This window comes from Anastrepha obliqua, chromosome 4 (assembly GCF_027943255.1).
Source record: "Anastrepha obliqua isolate idAnaObli1 chromosome 4, idAnaObli1_1.0, whole genome shotgun sequence".
Classification (NCBI taxonomy): domain Eukaryota; kingdom Metazoa; phylum Arthropoda; class Insecta; order Diptera; family Tephritidae; genus Anastrepha; species Anastrepha obliqua.
Window position 1 is genome coordinate 37987854 of NC_072895.1, and position 14575 is coordinate 38002428.

Sequence of the window (14575 nt, forward strand, 5' to 3'; positions counted from 1 at the left end):
AAATTCAACAAACTAATGAAAATGAAAAGCCGCGTATTAAAAAACTTTTTTTTTTTTCATTAGTTTGTTTAATTTAAAATTCACAAAACTCAAAAACACAATATTCACAAGCCATTCACTGAATATTCACAAAGGAATTTTATTCTCTTCCTTTTTCTTTTATTTTTATTCGCAGCGGTGATGTCATCGGTTGTTCAAGTCGCGAAATATAAAATAACAATTTTCGCATCCTTCTATACTCTGTACACCAGCCCCACGGCGGGAATAACTTTTTAAACATTCAATTTATTTTCAACTTTCAATTTGTTTTGTAGCCATTCCACCCACACTTTAACTGTAAAAACTTTAACAACACCATGATTTCGTAAGTATGTATCACCAAACCATTGTACAGTTTATCGATTAACGATATATTTTGTTATTATCTATAAAACTTTTTGCTGTCGTGGGTGAAAAATTTGTTTTACGTTTGTATCAGAGTACTAATTTTCATTTTGAATTGTTTAATCAGAAACTAAATTGTTAACGAGTTCATGCTGTATCAAAAAACGTTATAAGCCATGGCTACTAAAATTTTCATACCGCAGTTTCGTCACATGGATATATTTGTGCTGATAACAGTTTTGTTTACGTTGCAATGCCCAGCATATGGATTGGTTTCATACGATTATATAGAGGATAATCACTTAAATGATGAAAGCACGTCAGACCGTACATCCCGTTTTGCATTGCTAATGCCACAAGTCTCTCCAAATATGGTAAATAAAATTTCCAGTATATTTTAGTGGGAAATAATGAGTTATTCGAAACTTGATTTTCAAAATAATAAACTTGATAATTCGAAATGTTTCTATAAACTGGTGGGTTCAGTGGGTGTTGCGTTAAATCCTGAATCTTGCCAGTTAAGTTGAAGTGGTGCCTTCTTGCAAGTGGCTGAGCCTCCAGCAATGGCATTCAGGAGTGATTCGTATGGTAGCATCTCAGCAGAAATTGTTTGGTGAGAATTATTTTTTGTTCCTTAACCGAGAGAATAGTAGCCTCTCTATGAAGATGTTGTAAAGTCGACATCAGGAGACAATACGTGGTTGTCTTGACGGCTGAATTTTGATAGATTTGGATCTTCTACCCCCTGGGAGCAATTCAAACAGGTATGCAGTACATAATTTAAAACCGGCCGATTAATTGTTTTATATTTCGCCAGCAACATTTCTTTGTCCTTGCCTCAAATGCTATCGTCTAGCGATTTGAGGATCTTGTGATTTTAACGGTGGTGGCAATTGCCGCCCAATGCAGCCAAGAAGAAAAGCAAATTATCAAAGGAAACGGGGTTGTTGACAGAAGGTCATAGACTGTGGCCTTCACTTTACCTCCTGCGTTAAGGGTTCGTGTCGTTTTAGTGAGTAAGGTTGAAGATTCCTCACAAGTGCGAACGTTTGGAGAGATAATCATTTACTTTTGAACACAAGCCATCGATCTCATTGCCGTACGCCAATATCGAGGAATTGTCAGCGTATGAGATCAGTGAAACTACCTCTGCTGGTTGAGAAAGCTTCCAGATCTACAAGTTAAAAAGGACATCATCCTGCGGCACCATCACTGCGGCCGTATTTTATTCTCCTCCTGTTTGGCGGGTTTGCCAGGTTACACTAGTGGGACCACTATTCCTATTTTGCACTTATCAGATATGCTACGAGTGACCATGGACAAGTTGTATATCAAAGTGACATCGGACCAATATTTTTCAACATTAGCACGATGGCACCTGCATCAATGGCTTTGGAAGGTTTTGCTACCTAATGGGCCCTGCTGTTTCGCAGTCTGTGCAACCGCCGGGTAACACGAAGCTCTGTCAAGGATGCAGATCAGTGTGATAATTTTTTTTTTTTACTTTTTGTGATTTTGACGAAAACTTTAATATTAGCTTTGTTGTTGTTGTTGTTGTAGCAGCATAAACATTCCCCATACATATACGGGAATGCTGCTGAAGTAACAGTCCTTGGCCGGATTTAAATCCTTACCTAAAACCGATTGTCGTGGGAACAATACTTTGAACATAAGGAAATTATTAAGCAAGTTATTTCCAAATACAAAACAAAAACCAAATCAAAAGATTAGTTTTGTCTATCCTATACTTTTCACATAGCTTCTTCAGTGAAACTGTTTCGACCGAGTTTTTTTGTTACTATATTCCCAAAGTACTTAAGGGGTTAGGATCTGAAGATTTGAAAGCATCCGCTCCGCTATCGTTTCTTTGTGCTTCGTATCATTAGCGCTTGGTCTTAGTCCAAATCAAGGCTGACTTTAGTTGGCAAAACTGTAAAGAAAACCCGATTTTATTATTAGTATTGCCAGAGTTGCATAATTTAGTGCATGCTGCTCAGTAGAAGGTTGATAAGGTTTCATATTAAATTATCTTGGAAAAGCAGTTTTAAAGAAACGGAGATAAACCTTTTATTCTTTAAGATACCGCTATGTTGAATATTTCTCGTTTCCATACTTATGCGACCGCCATAGCAGTGTGCGTTGGTGCGTGATTACCGTTCGGAATTCACAGAGAGAGCGTCGGTTCGAATCTCGGTGAAACACCAAAATTAAGAAAAACATTTTTCTCATAGCGGTCGCCCCTCGGCAGGCAATGGCAAACCTCCGAGTTTATTTCTGCCATGAAAAAGCTCCTCATAAAAATATCTGCCGTTCGCAGTCAGCTTGAAACTGTAGGTCCCTCCATTTGTGGAACAACATCAAGACGCACACCACAAATAGGAGGAGGAGCTCGGCCAAACACCCAAAAAGGGTATGTATATGTATATGGGTATGTATATATATATATATATACTTATGCAAATATCCAATTAAGAAATCAAGATTTGCAAACCAAAATAATTTAAAATGAAATAATTTAACTGAAGGTTATACAGCTTACCTCTTCTTATTATAATTATTCCAAATCCCAATTTTACATTATTTGGAGTACTAATTTTTTCGTTTAATTGAATCGTAAACTGAAAAAAGGTGCAAGTGAAAAAGGTGTGACCCAAATACTTTTCATAGTTTTCACCAAATTACTTGGTATCATTAATCCTGGTTTACCAATTTCATTAAATTAGCTCTTTCAAGCGAGAAAAATTATTTGTAATATGTCATGTTAACTGTGTGGTAAACTGAATCACCAATGTTTTGGAACACAGTCTATTAAAATACATACATATATTATATATGTTGTTAAATTTGTTTGCTATTTTAAATTAGCCGTATATATTTTATATATTTTCAGCCTGAACTTTATCTTTGCACGCCAGTAAAAGTTGACTATACAACAAGCTATTACATAGGTATGTGCTGAAAATTACATACTTTTGTTGTAATATCTATGATATTTATTACATTAGAACACATACCATAATACTCCCAATTTTGTTTTTCTATCTATTTCTCGATCATTTCATTTTTCATACCGAAGATAACCGGTCCACATTTAAAACATTTTTTTCTTTCTATCATTTACCATTTCCCCCTATTGTAACATATCACTGTTTTATGCGAGAGATTTTAAGGTTGATGACTGTGTGAAATGGAGTCGTTAATGGCAATAAAAATCAGCTGAAGCTAAAAAAGTTTATGTTGAAAAAGTTAGTTAATAACTTTTGCAAATGGAATGAAGTAGAACTAAATATAAAGAATTATTTCCTATTCTACTGTTTTATTTAATATTAGATTTCTTTGATAACTAAGAAACTAAAACTTTTTTTTAAATCAAAAAAGGTTCAATTCGGCAGAACTGAAAATATTTGGCCAAGTTTCTGAAAATACATGTACAGAAATTTTATTATTGTTATTAAAGTTAAAAAATGCTCGACGTCTACTTTCAATTAGTATACTATACAAATTAGAAGCAAACTGCCGAAGCACTCCACTCAGTATTTTCCTAAAACTACAAATCAAATAAAAGTCTAAAGCAGATAAGCTGATAATTTTAAACAACAGTTATAGCGGAGTTCAGAATTTCCACCTAAAATTGCCGAAGTCGGCCGCTCATAAATAAGAAAAACGATACTGGTGGTGCATTCGTTGACAACAGGTGCCCTGTTTCATTTAAAATTGTCTTACTCTCATACTTACGACATTTGCTTCTGTTGTTCACACTAACTTTATTTTCCATCGGAAAATCTGAATTTATTGCTTGCAGGCTCAGTAAAAATTTAAAATTATTTTTCTCACCTTCCATCTCTCTAACAGTTGACAGTGTTGTAAGTTAAGATTAGTAGCCTCTTTGTAATTTAGAAATTTGTTTACATATTCATTTAATAGCGTTTTCTCACCTTACGAAACGAAAATGATGCTTTACACCCTACCACAACGTTGCATATGTATTACGTATAAGAAAAGAACAAGAAAAGTTAAACCCTTCCACAAATTTCATATTGAATATAATAAAATTGAACGATCAGCTGGGTAAAGCTACCCATCATGTTCTGTATAAGGCAGAAAATTTTAATAAAAAAGAACACGAAAATTTGAGAACGAAAGGCAGAATAAATGCAACAACATTGCGAGAAAAGAACATGCTATAATATTTTATTATACAAATACATGTAAGATGAACTAAAAAGTTCTGACCATTTTTCGCTAGATGTCTTTAGTGCACTACATCACTAGATGAGCACATTGCAGCAAGCCATATCACATGGCGATTTAAAACAAAGTTCTTCGACATTTTTGTGTTTGGCTTTGAGCTGCTGCTATCAGACCATATACTAAATTCGGACTTCCAGTGTCAATAAGTGACCGTATTGAAGCAGAAGATCGACCAGATTCGGTCACAATAAATTCACATGCTATTAACTGCATTCGTATTTGTCGTATAGTCCAGACCTAACACTAAGCGATTGCCAATTTTTCATGGATTTGCAATATTTTCATGTGGTATAAATCTGGGCTCAAAAGAGGCTGTGAAAATAAACTGCTTTGTTTTTTTTTTGCTAATACATCGAAGAGGCACCATCCGCATTTCTTAAATATAATAAAGTCCTAAAATGTCGTGACTTCAATCTTCAACTAAAAATGCGCTTCATAAAATGCTATGTATAGTCAGTTTTGCTATATGGCATGGAAATATGGACCATAAAACTCTTTGACATAAATAGACTGGAAGCATTTGAAATGTGACTTCTCCGGAGATTGTTTAAGATACCATAGACCGGCCACGTTTCTAATGGAGAAGTGCTGCGAAGAGTTTACGGCAACAGACAACTAATCAAGTGCATCAAACATCGAAAAACTTCATATTTGGGGCATATTCTACGAAAACCGAAATATGAACTGTTGCAACTCATATTGCCGCGCAAGATTGAAGGAGGAAGAGGTATCGAACGTAAGCTGTTTTCTTGGTTGAGGAACATAAGGCAGTGGACCGATATAGAATGGAATGCTCCCTCTTGGAAGCAGCTAGAGACCGCGAATCCTTTTGAAATATAGTTCAAAATTTAAATTAAAAAAAAAAAAAACAATGTAAAAAAAAATTTATTATTTTTAAATTGTATAATCGCTTACATTCGATTACGAATAGCAAATAAAGAAGAAGAATAGAGACAAGAATTTATTCCTTCAAACGGCGTATAGTATATTTGATTTAAATAATATAGCCAGAATTGTTAATTTCATCGTCGAAATTAAGCAAGAAAATACCCAGAACTTTTTCATTGACCTAATAATTTCACTTCTCTCTGGAGCTAATTATTGTTTACTTCTACTGAATTTTAATGTAATACTTACAGTTCCTGTTTTAAATATTTTTAGTTGGCTATGAACCAAATGCAACAATGAATACGGCACATCACATGTTAATATATGGCTGTGGAGAGCCTGGGTCTACGAAATCTGTTTGGTGAGTTTTGTATGTTAATATTATTTAATAATTTAAAAATTTTGGTAACAAATTTGAATAAAATTACAATTGCTTAAAGGACGCTAATATATCAATTATGGATTTGATGCCATAAATGCATCAGTGTAGATCTTGTATATTTTCCGAGCAAAAAGCTTGTGTATGTCTGGTTTGTAGTCATCTATAGAATGCAACTTAAATTGATTTTTTTTCGCAGGAGCAAATATGTCTTTAAATATTCACATCTTATTTTCACAATGCTATTTCTTCGATGGCAAAATATTACACCAACAAATTACAGTAATAGCAATGTTACCCAGGTATTTGGGATGAGGGAATGATGATTCAATTGTTGATGGTCTTTATGAGAGAGACAAGTTTTTTAATTAACAAAAAAAAAAAAGAACAAACAAAAAAAACCAAATAAATAACCGATTTAAGATTTAAAAGATTGCATATTTTTTATTACCCGAATAAATATATATGTAATTATTTTATATATGGAGTATGGGAATAAGTTTCTGTCGTTTCTTAGCCAAAGTTACGAATTATTTCAACAATTAAATAATACATGACATGATGTGAAGTATGTGCCACTTGAAGCAACAACTTTACCCCATCTTTCAGGCAACATACGGATTCCTCTGACGAAAAATTCGAGTTCTTTTGACTTGATCCATTCATTGAACCAGTTTGCGATGGTCAAATTCTCTCCAATAAGGGCTGACGGCATTGATCGGAACAGAAGGTATACCGAAGGTGCAATGTCTGGGGAATACGGCGGGTGGGGCAAGATTTCCCAATTCAGTCCCTCTATATATTTCTGAACCGATTTATCAACGTGTGGCCTGACCTTGTCATGCAGCAAAATCAGTTTATCATGTCTACCGTCCCATCCGGCTCCTTTTTTTTTTGAGAGCTCGGTTAAAACGCATTAACTGCAGTCGGTAACGATCGCCACTGATGGTTTTAAATGGTTTAAGGAGCTAATAATAGATGACACCCTTCTGATCCCACCAGATGCATAACATAACCTTTGAACCATGAATTTTTTTTTTTCGCTGTCGATGGAACTGATTCACCTGGCAGGCTCCAACATTTTCGACGCTTAGGGTTATTATAATAGATTAATTTTTCATCGCCAATGACGGTTCGATGCAAAACACTTTTTCTTTTATACCGTTCAAGAAGCATCTCAATCGTCACCAGACGTCTCTCGATATCCCTCCCCTTCAATTGATATGGCACCCAGTTACCTCCTTTCTGGACCATCCCCATCGCGTACAAACGTTTACCGACGGTTGATCTGTCAACATCCAACTCTTCAGACGTATTTCTGATGATTACCGTTACACGTATCAGCTGCACTTTTCTTTAAAAGGTAATAATAAAGCATGTCGTCCCGCAAATGCTGTTTTTTCGGGACGAACGTAGACATTTTTGACGTCAGATAAAAAAGGATCCTTTCGAAGGAATACATTCGATTTTATAAATAAATACGAGCATTTTTTTATTTTTTTCTACATATGTTAATTTCTCGAAAATGTTTAGTTATAATGAAAAATGAAGCATGCACGAAATATGAATTATATATGTATTGTAGATTGATAATTGAATTTCCTTAATTTTATATATCACTTGTTTTGTTCGGTTAATTGATTCCACATACATTGGAATTTTATGATCTACCGTTTTTCTTTAATCTGAAACCGATATTTAGCGATCTCTCGAAAAATACATTACAGCGACAGGTCCAGGTACATACGTATGTGTACGTTTTTAGAGCCGCTGTTATTCCTATCGTTGTAATTTCTATTTCACATTTCAATCAAAAAAGAAAAGGGGGAAAGAATTTATATTTGTTTCTTTATGAAAACCGTCAAAATAAACTATGTAAGATTCACATATATGTGTGTGTACAGAGACAAAGTGAACTTTTTTGTTTTTAGATTTTCCGCTGTTGCGTTGCCTAATGCACTCAAACAATCCCTGGGCTGATGAACAGCTGAACTATTCTTATTCTCCTTGATTCAACTCGTAACACTTCAAGTCTTTCTTCCCATCTTAATTATGGGCTATACATAATTTTAGAATAATACAATAAGCGTCTTCATTAGTCCAATTTAAACTTAACTGACTTATTCCTATTGATCTTGAAGTACGATGGCTTATTTTGAATACCTTTAAATGATTCTCTTAGTTATGTTGCATGCATTCATATTTTTGCTTAGTAAATGAAAAGCTAAAGTATTTATTTTTACTTGAACAATCCCTATAATTTTTTTAGATATCCGGATTGATCTTAAGATCTCAATCCTTACTGCAACACCGAAAATTGAATGATTAATTGAAATCTTTACGTCATATATTATTATTATTATTTATAGGGAATATACATATACAATATCATCCTCATTTAATTAGCACACTGACTACTAGGGCCTTAGAGCTTCATATGATATATCTATTTTCTTTGGAGTATTTCAAAAGTAATCACGCTCAAAATGAACCAAGCAATGAAATGAGCAATTTAAATAAAGTCATTATTAACATATTTCAAATATCAATTTTATTTTCAGGAATTGTGGAGAAATGTCAGAGGCGCACTCAACAGATTCGGCCAGCCCATGTGGCCCTAAAGCACATTCGCAGGTAAAAACTTCCGTTAAGCGCATTTCTGAAGATACATATATTCTAATAAAAACAAGAAAATTGCCAAGTAAATTTGGTCTGTAAACTATAACAGTGATTACTATACTAAATAGTAAAAATGGTACACTTTAAACCACATTGAAACAAACATTTATCATCGGGATCGTGATCATCTAATAAATATGGATGATAGATTTTCGATGTTTGCTCTTTAACTATGATGAAAAAGAAAATTGTGAAGGGAACTTCGGCTGCCACGTCACTTGCGAGATTTAGCCGAATTCTGCACAATCCTTTCACACATATTCACACACTCGTCCAATCAGTCGTTGTTCATACAGCAATGAAGTGTCATTGGTTGATTTTTTTCGTACATCTTTGTGTTGGTCAGTGACGTTAGCCTATCAGCTGATTCTGTCAAATTCGTTCAAAGTCGAATAACGGTCTGTTAAAGAGTACACTTCTAAAAATATTTCCTCCATGATATACATATGTATCATTTTTATTTTCAGGAAAAATGTAGAGATTATACTTAGTCCTGCCAATAATACCTTTCTTAATGAAGTTAGTTTTATTTAGTAATATAAATATTAAAAACAAAAAATTAATTTTTATTCGAAATGGTCAACATTTGTTTTTACACAAGCCTTCAAACGATTAGGCCATTTAGCTATTGCAGCACGCACGGTTTCCATCGATATTGACGTCGCTGCTCCAACCAAAAATTGTTTGAGACTCTCTAAATTTCTGTGTGGTCTTCGGCAGGCCATGTTCTCCAATTCTGACCACAAACTGTGGTACAATAGATTCAGATCTGGACTTCTTGACGGCGATTTGAACCCAGGAATATTGTTTTTCACCCACTTCTGGGTAGTTTTTGCCTTATAAGCTGAAGCGAAATCTTGCTGAATATCTAACGCACTCCATTGAAGAGAGTACTGCTCAACTGCTTTACCACGCCTTCTAAGACATCCTCCTGGTAATCTTTTGCCCCGGCCTTAACATCTTTTTCGCAGAAACCAAGAGATGTAACGCCTTTACAAGATACTCCCACCAAACCATTACGGAGGCTGGATGGTGGCCACGGTAATCCCTTGGAGCAAAATTTCTCATCTGTGAAAATAATATTTTCATGGGCGACGGAAGGCTTTCTTGTGGAGATCATCTCTAATTAGTCTAGATTTGATTGAGATGATTTTCTGCCGGAATTCCTGCGAATTTTTTCTCTCCCTTCACGCACCCACTTAAGCTTTAAGAAACTTTTTGTTCATTGCAAAAAATTGTATTCAATGGTGTACAAAGATTTGTACATTATTCTATGCTTATTACGAAATTATTTAATAAATATATTTTCTAATCTCTACTTAATTTTAATAGGTCTTATATGCATGGGCGAGAGATGCACCAAAACTCAATTTGCCGCAAGGGGTTGGATTTAAAGTTGGAAAAAACACTCCTATTAAGTATATCGTTCTACAAGTGCATTACGCGCACATTGATAAATTCAACGGTAAGATCTAATTTTTTAACACCATCTTTGTGCAATCTTCGGTAATAATTTAATACCGGGATTTTGAAAATCTTCTAATTTTTCCATGTAAACATTGTAAATGTTGTCGCGTTTGTTTTGACCGAATGAAAGAGCGTAAGTAATCTGGAGTTGAAATATTATGTCCAATTTGCCGCGCGATTGCCCAAAAGTCCGGTGTTGATTTACTTTCAAAGTATTGCTGCCACTTCTAATTTAGTTTTTTGATCCATTTCTAATCAAGTTTTTGTTGGATTTCAGTAAAAGATATTGTCTCCCTTATGCCAGAAGTATGTAATTACAGCATGGCCCCGTATAATATTGCTACGGGGATAAAATGCAGTTCCGAGTAGAATAATTAGCAGACTGCTAACCCATTTGTAAATTATTAAAACATTATTTCTACGTGTCCTTTTGCTTATGAGTTATATGTGGGTTATTTGTAGTTCCACTGAGGTGAAACAATTCCTTAAAAATGATTGACAAGCGCCACTCCGTAGTTCGCAATCCACCCGCATAAGAATGCGGTTGTTGTGGGCCGATATCTTGTTAAGGTATAATTGTCTGCTAAAGCGTGAATCGGTCGATACACGTAAACAGTACCTAATGCCATTGGACAAGGGCATTGATTCTATAAAATCAATGTTTGTGTGATGGGGGCGGGGGGAGCGTATGGGGTATTTTGAACCTTTTGAGTACTGCGCAGTTTTGTTTGCCAACGTAAATTTTTTGGCACTCATGCAATACTTAGCAACTCTGCTTAGGTCTCAAAGATACCTTCTATTGATTAATATATGGACGAAGTAACCCTTGGTGCCAACTGTGCTTTGGATGACACCAGGAAATAGTTTCTGGCGTAAATGGACGCCGATGATTGCAGTCTGGACCTGGACTCTTCACTGGGAGTAGGCATATAAAACCGGCGACATATTGCTACTGTTACTAAAACAATTTCTGTAAATACTGGGAATAAATATAAGTTTTACCATCTGCGACCACTTTCTTAAATGCTTGCTTAAAGGTGTGGCGCCGTATCCGATTGCTTGGTTCGTGACCACTATTCGGAAGTGCGTAGGTTCGAGTCTTCGTGTATGAAACACTAAAATGATAGAAAAAGCTTTTTTCTAAAATCGGTCGCCCCTCGACAAAAAAATCCAAATCTTCGAGTGTATTTCTGGCATGAAAATCATGAAAAAATATCTGCCGTTCGGGGTGGTCTGAAAACTGAAGTTTCCTTCATTTGTGGAACAACATTAAGACGCCCACCATCCGTTATCCGTGACAATGACTGCCTGACATCGGCAGAAAATATATTTTTTAAGGCTCACTTATGCTCGTCATCTTCGATACAATACAGCCTACTGTTTTGAAACGGTCGTGCAAAATCCAAGTGTATGTGTTGCGAGGGACGTTTAGCTACAGGCAAATTTGTATATTCCCGATTTGGTGAAGATGTGCATTGCTGCTGGCATATTCGCATTGTATTGGCGCGCCATTCCCCTTATGGCGTCATACTCTACAGCCCTTCATGCAGTAATTCAAGGACGGCTGCCATTAAAGATAGCATCACCCGAGTGTATTTAGGCCTCATTATATAATCCCCATTTTAAGGCTACGTGGATGCCAGAGAGCGAAATACGATTGTAGATCGCGATGATTTGATAGAAGCTTTTCAGTGTCTGAGGTCTTCAGGTCAGCAGATATTTTATAAATGATGTTTTGCAAAAATTGTTACTACACACGAATCTACACACGAGCTCTCTGCTATGCTTCGCAAATCCGTAATCCGTTCTGAATATTTTTGGCTTAGTTTCATGTTTGATGACACAAATTCAAACTTTGAGACCAGTACGTAATATTTTCCTTGTAGTGTTGACTTTTCGTTAACCCGTTTTTACTAAGAACATATTTTAGAATAACACTTTCTTTAATGCTACACTAATAATTTGGGATTTGAGATTTAAAAATTTTTAACTTTTTATAATTTTCAGATGGCAGCACTGATGACTCTGGAGTCTTTATCAAATACACTCTTAAGCCGTAAGTACATTTCACGAAAAGGATTTTAGGGGAAAGACAATTTCAACAAAGATAACACATTTTGTTGGTCGCTAGATAAACGTAATTATCCGCAAAGTTGGTTGTTACCAATTGAATTCTTTGCAAGTTAAAAACATTATTATTTTAAAATTAACTGTCGATTTGATAAATTCTCATTTGAAAATAATTCAGTTGAGAACGCCTATACACGTATTAGGGTCAATGTAGAACAGTTTTGTTCGTTTTCAGCTCTCGAACTCGTGATACAATTACATCTGAATTCTATTCATCAAACCAAAAACATTACACGGTGTGATGTGTAAGAAATGCTACTCTGCAGCGCCACCTGGTGGCGAGTGGCATCAATAAGCATATTCTACAAACCGTCTCCGTGGAAAAATACATACAGTAGGTTCTGTTTTTATGCGGTAGATACGTTCCGCAAGAAACAGCATAAAAAAAACAGCATAAAAAAGCTACTAGTTCTATAGTGAAACTATAGATACGTTTCAAAAGTGCTAAAACCGCATAAATCTGAAATAATGTAATAAAATCGCATAAAAAAGGGCACTAGTCCCATATTATAACTATAGATACGTTCCATAGACCGCATGAATCTGAAATAATTAAATAAAATCGCTTAAACAAAATATTGTATTTTTGAAAATTATATCTTTATTTAAGAAACGTCAGAATCGAAAAATAAATTTAATTCAGAAATAGAATCAGACAATACCCACATGTTGGCGTTCGTTTAGGATTTGGCGTAAAATCACTTTCGTCACTTTAGGAAAAATACACGTCTAATCTAGATGGTTATGCAGGCGGTTCCATACTTGTAGGGTTAGCATTTCTGATGTAATCTGTGATGAGTTTTTGCTTAGCTGGTTTAGAATCTTGTTTATATGTACAATTCCCGATAGGTCGACATGCATTTTGTAATTTAAAAAAAACTGCACTATTTCAAAACCGCATAAAAACAGAACCTACTGTATATGTATATACCAATTTTTATAATAATCGGTTCAGTAGGTTTCGAGTTCATCGATGACATACAGACAAACATTCATTTTTATATATTTATAAAAAAGATTATATCTATTTTCCGCTCTATATATTTGTATTATCTATTTCTGTATATATCATTTTCGTAGTTTAAATAAGCTTGCTGGCGTTCTGCTTCTGGGGACTGCTGGAATGATCCCACCGAAATCAGTGGAGCATATGGAATCTGCTTGCGAAATAAGTGAGAATAAGACAATATATCCAATTGCTTATCGCACTCACACGCACAGCCTTGGAAAAGTAGTGTCGGGATACAGAGTACGAACTGATGAGCATGGCATTCATCAGTGGACCCTTTTAGGCAAAAGGGACCCGATGACACCTCAAATGTTTTATCCAATTGAAAATAGTGATCCTATTGTCGCCGGCGATTATCTAGCTGCTAGATGTACCATGGTTAGTTTTCGGAACAGAGTGACAAAAATTGGGTAATTAGTAAAATATTTATTCAAACATAATGGCTTTTATAATCGTTTTCATTTATAGAGCCACGAACGAAGATGAAATGTGCAATTTTTATTTGATGTACTATGTTGAAAATGACGAACCTCTTAACATGAAATATTGCTTTAGTCAAGGACCACCAAATTACTATTGGAGCAATCCCGATGTAGGGCTTCATAACATTCCAAATATAGAAGCTAGCACATTGTGAATCTACCCCAAAATGAAAACTTAATTTTACTTTATAAAATGTAAATATCTAATAATTGTTGAACGTCATTGTAAATAATTTAATAAAGTCTATGAATGTATGTATATATTCGTGTAAAGTTTGTAAAAGCTTCTACCAGGTCAATGAAAACAAAAATTAATAATTAAAAAATGGCACTAAAGTTGACCCTCCAGAAAAATTGGACCTGGACGGTGTTGTCCATTTCGGCTCTTCTATTTATCTGAAGCACAAAAACCAACTTTAACTATGGTGAAAAAGAAAATTGTGAGGGGAACTACGGCAGCCACGTCACTTGGGAGATTCAGCCGAATTCTGCACGATCTTTTCACATGTATTCACACACTCGTCCAATCAGTCGTTCAGGTAGCAGCGAAGCACATTAGTGTAGATTGTGTTAATTTTTTCGTATATCACTAACACAAATGCACAATCAGCTCACATGTATTTGCACAATCGTTTCACATGTATTCACACACTCGTCCAATCAGTCGGTCATACGGCAACGAAGTGTCATTGGTTGATTTTTTTCGTCATCAGCTGAATCGATCAAATTCGCTCAGCGCCGAATAAGGGTCTGTTAAAGAGATCAACTTTGAAATCTTTTCACCAGCGGGATTACTTATGTAGGGGAATGTGTACAGGTATTGTAAATATTTTATTAATTAACTTAATTTTGTTTCAATTTTTGCTCAGCCTTCAACAGAACAAAAACAAAAGTAAAAATATAAGG

The 14575-nt window shown here is 35.1% G+C and overlaps 1 protein-coding gene across 4 annotated transcripts; it reads left to right on the forward strand.

Annotated features, from left to right (window-relative positions):
• The first annotated feature begins 418 nt into the window (after window positions 1-418).
• LOC129245648 (peptidylglycine alpha-hydroxylating monooxygenase) lies at window positions 419-13928 on the forward strand. Of its 4 annotated transcripts, none has more exons than XM_054883955.1 (9): window positions 419-445; window positions 588-758; window positions 3275-3332; window positions 5797-5884; window positions 8464-8536; window positions 9914-10046; window positions 12056-12104; window positions 13259-13597; window positions 13656-13928. In XM_054883955.1, exons 2-9 carry the CDS (start codon window positions 597-599, stop codon window positions 13822-13824), a joined length of 1071 nt encoding a protein of 356 aa, XP_054739930.1. In that variant the 5' UTR covers window positions 419-445; window positions 588-596; the 3' UTR covers window positions 13825-13928. The 4 variants fall into 4 exon arrangements, with proteins under 4 accessions (XP_054739930.1, XP_054739928.1, XP_054739929.1 ...); XM_054883954.1 differs by having other exon boundaries at window positions 442-467; XM_054883956.1 differs by lacking the exon at window positions 419-445 and adding an exon at window positions 446-449.
• The last annotated feature ends 647 nt before the right edge of the window (window positions 13929-14575 follow it).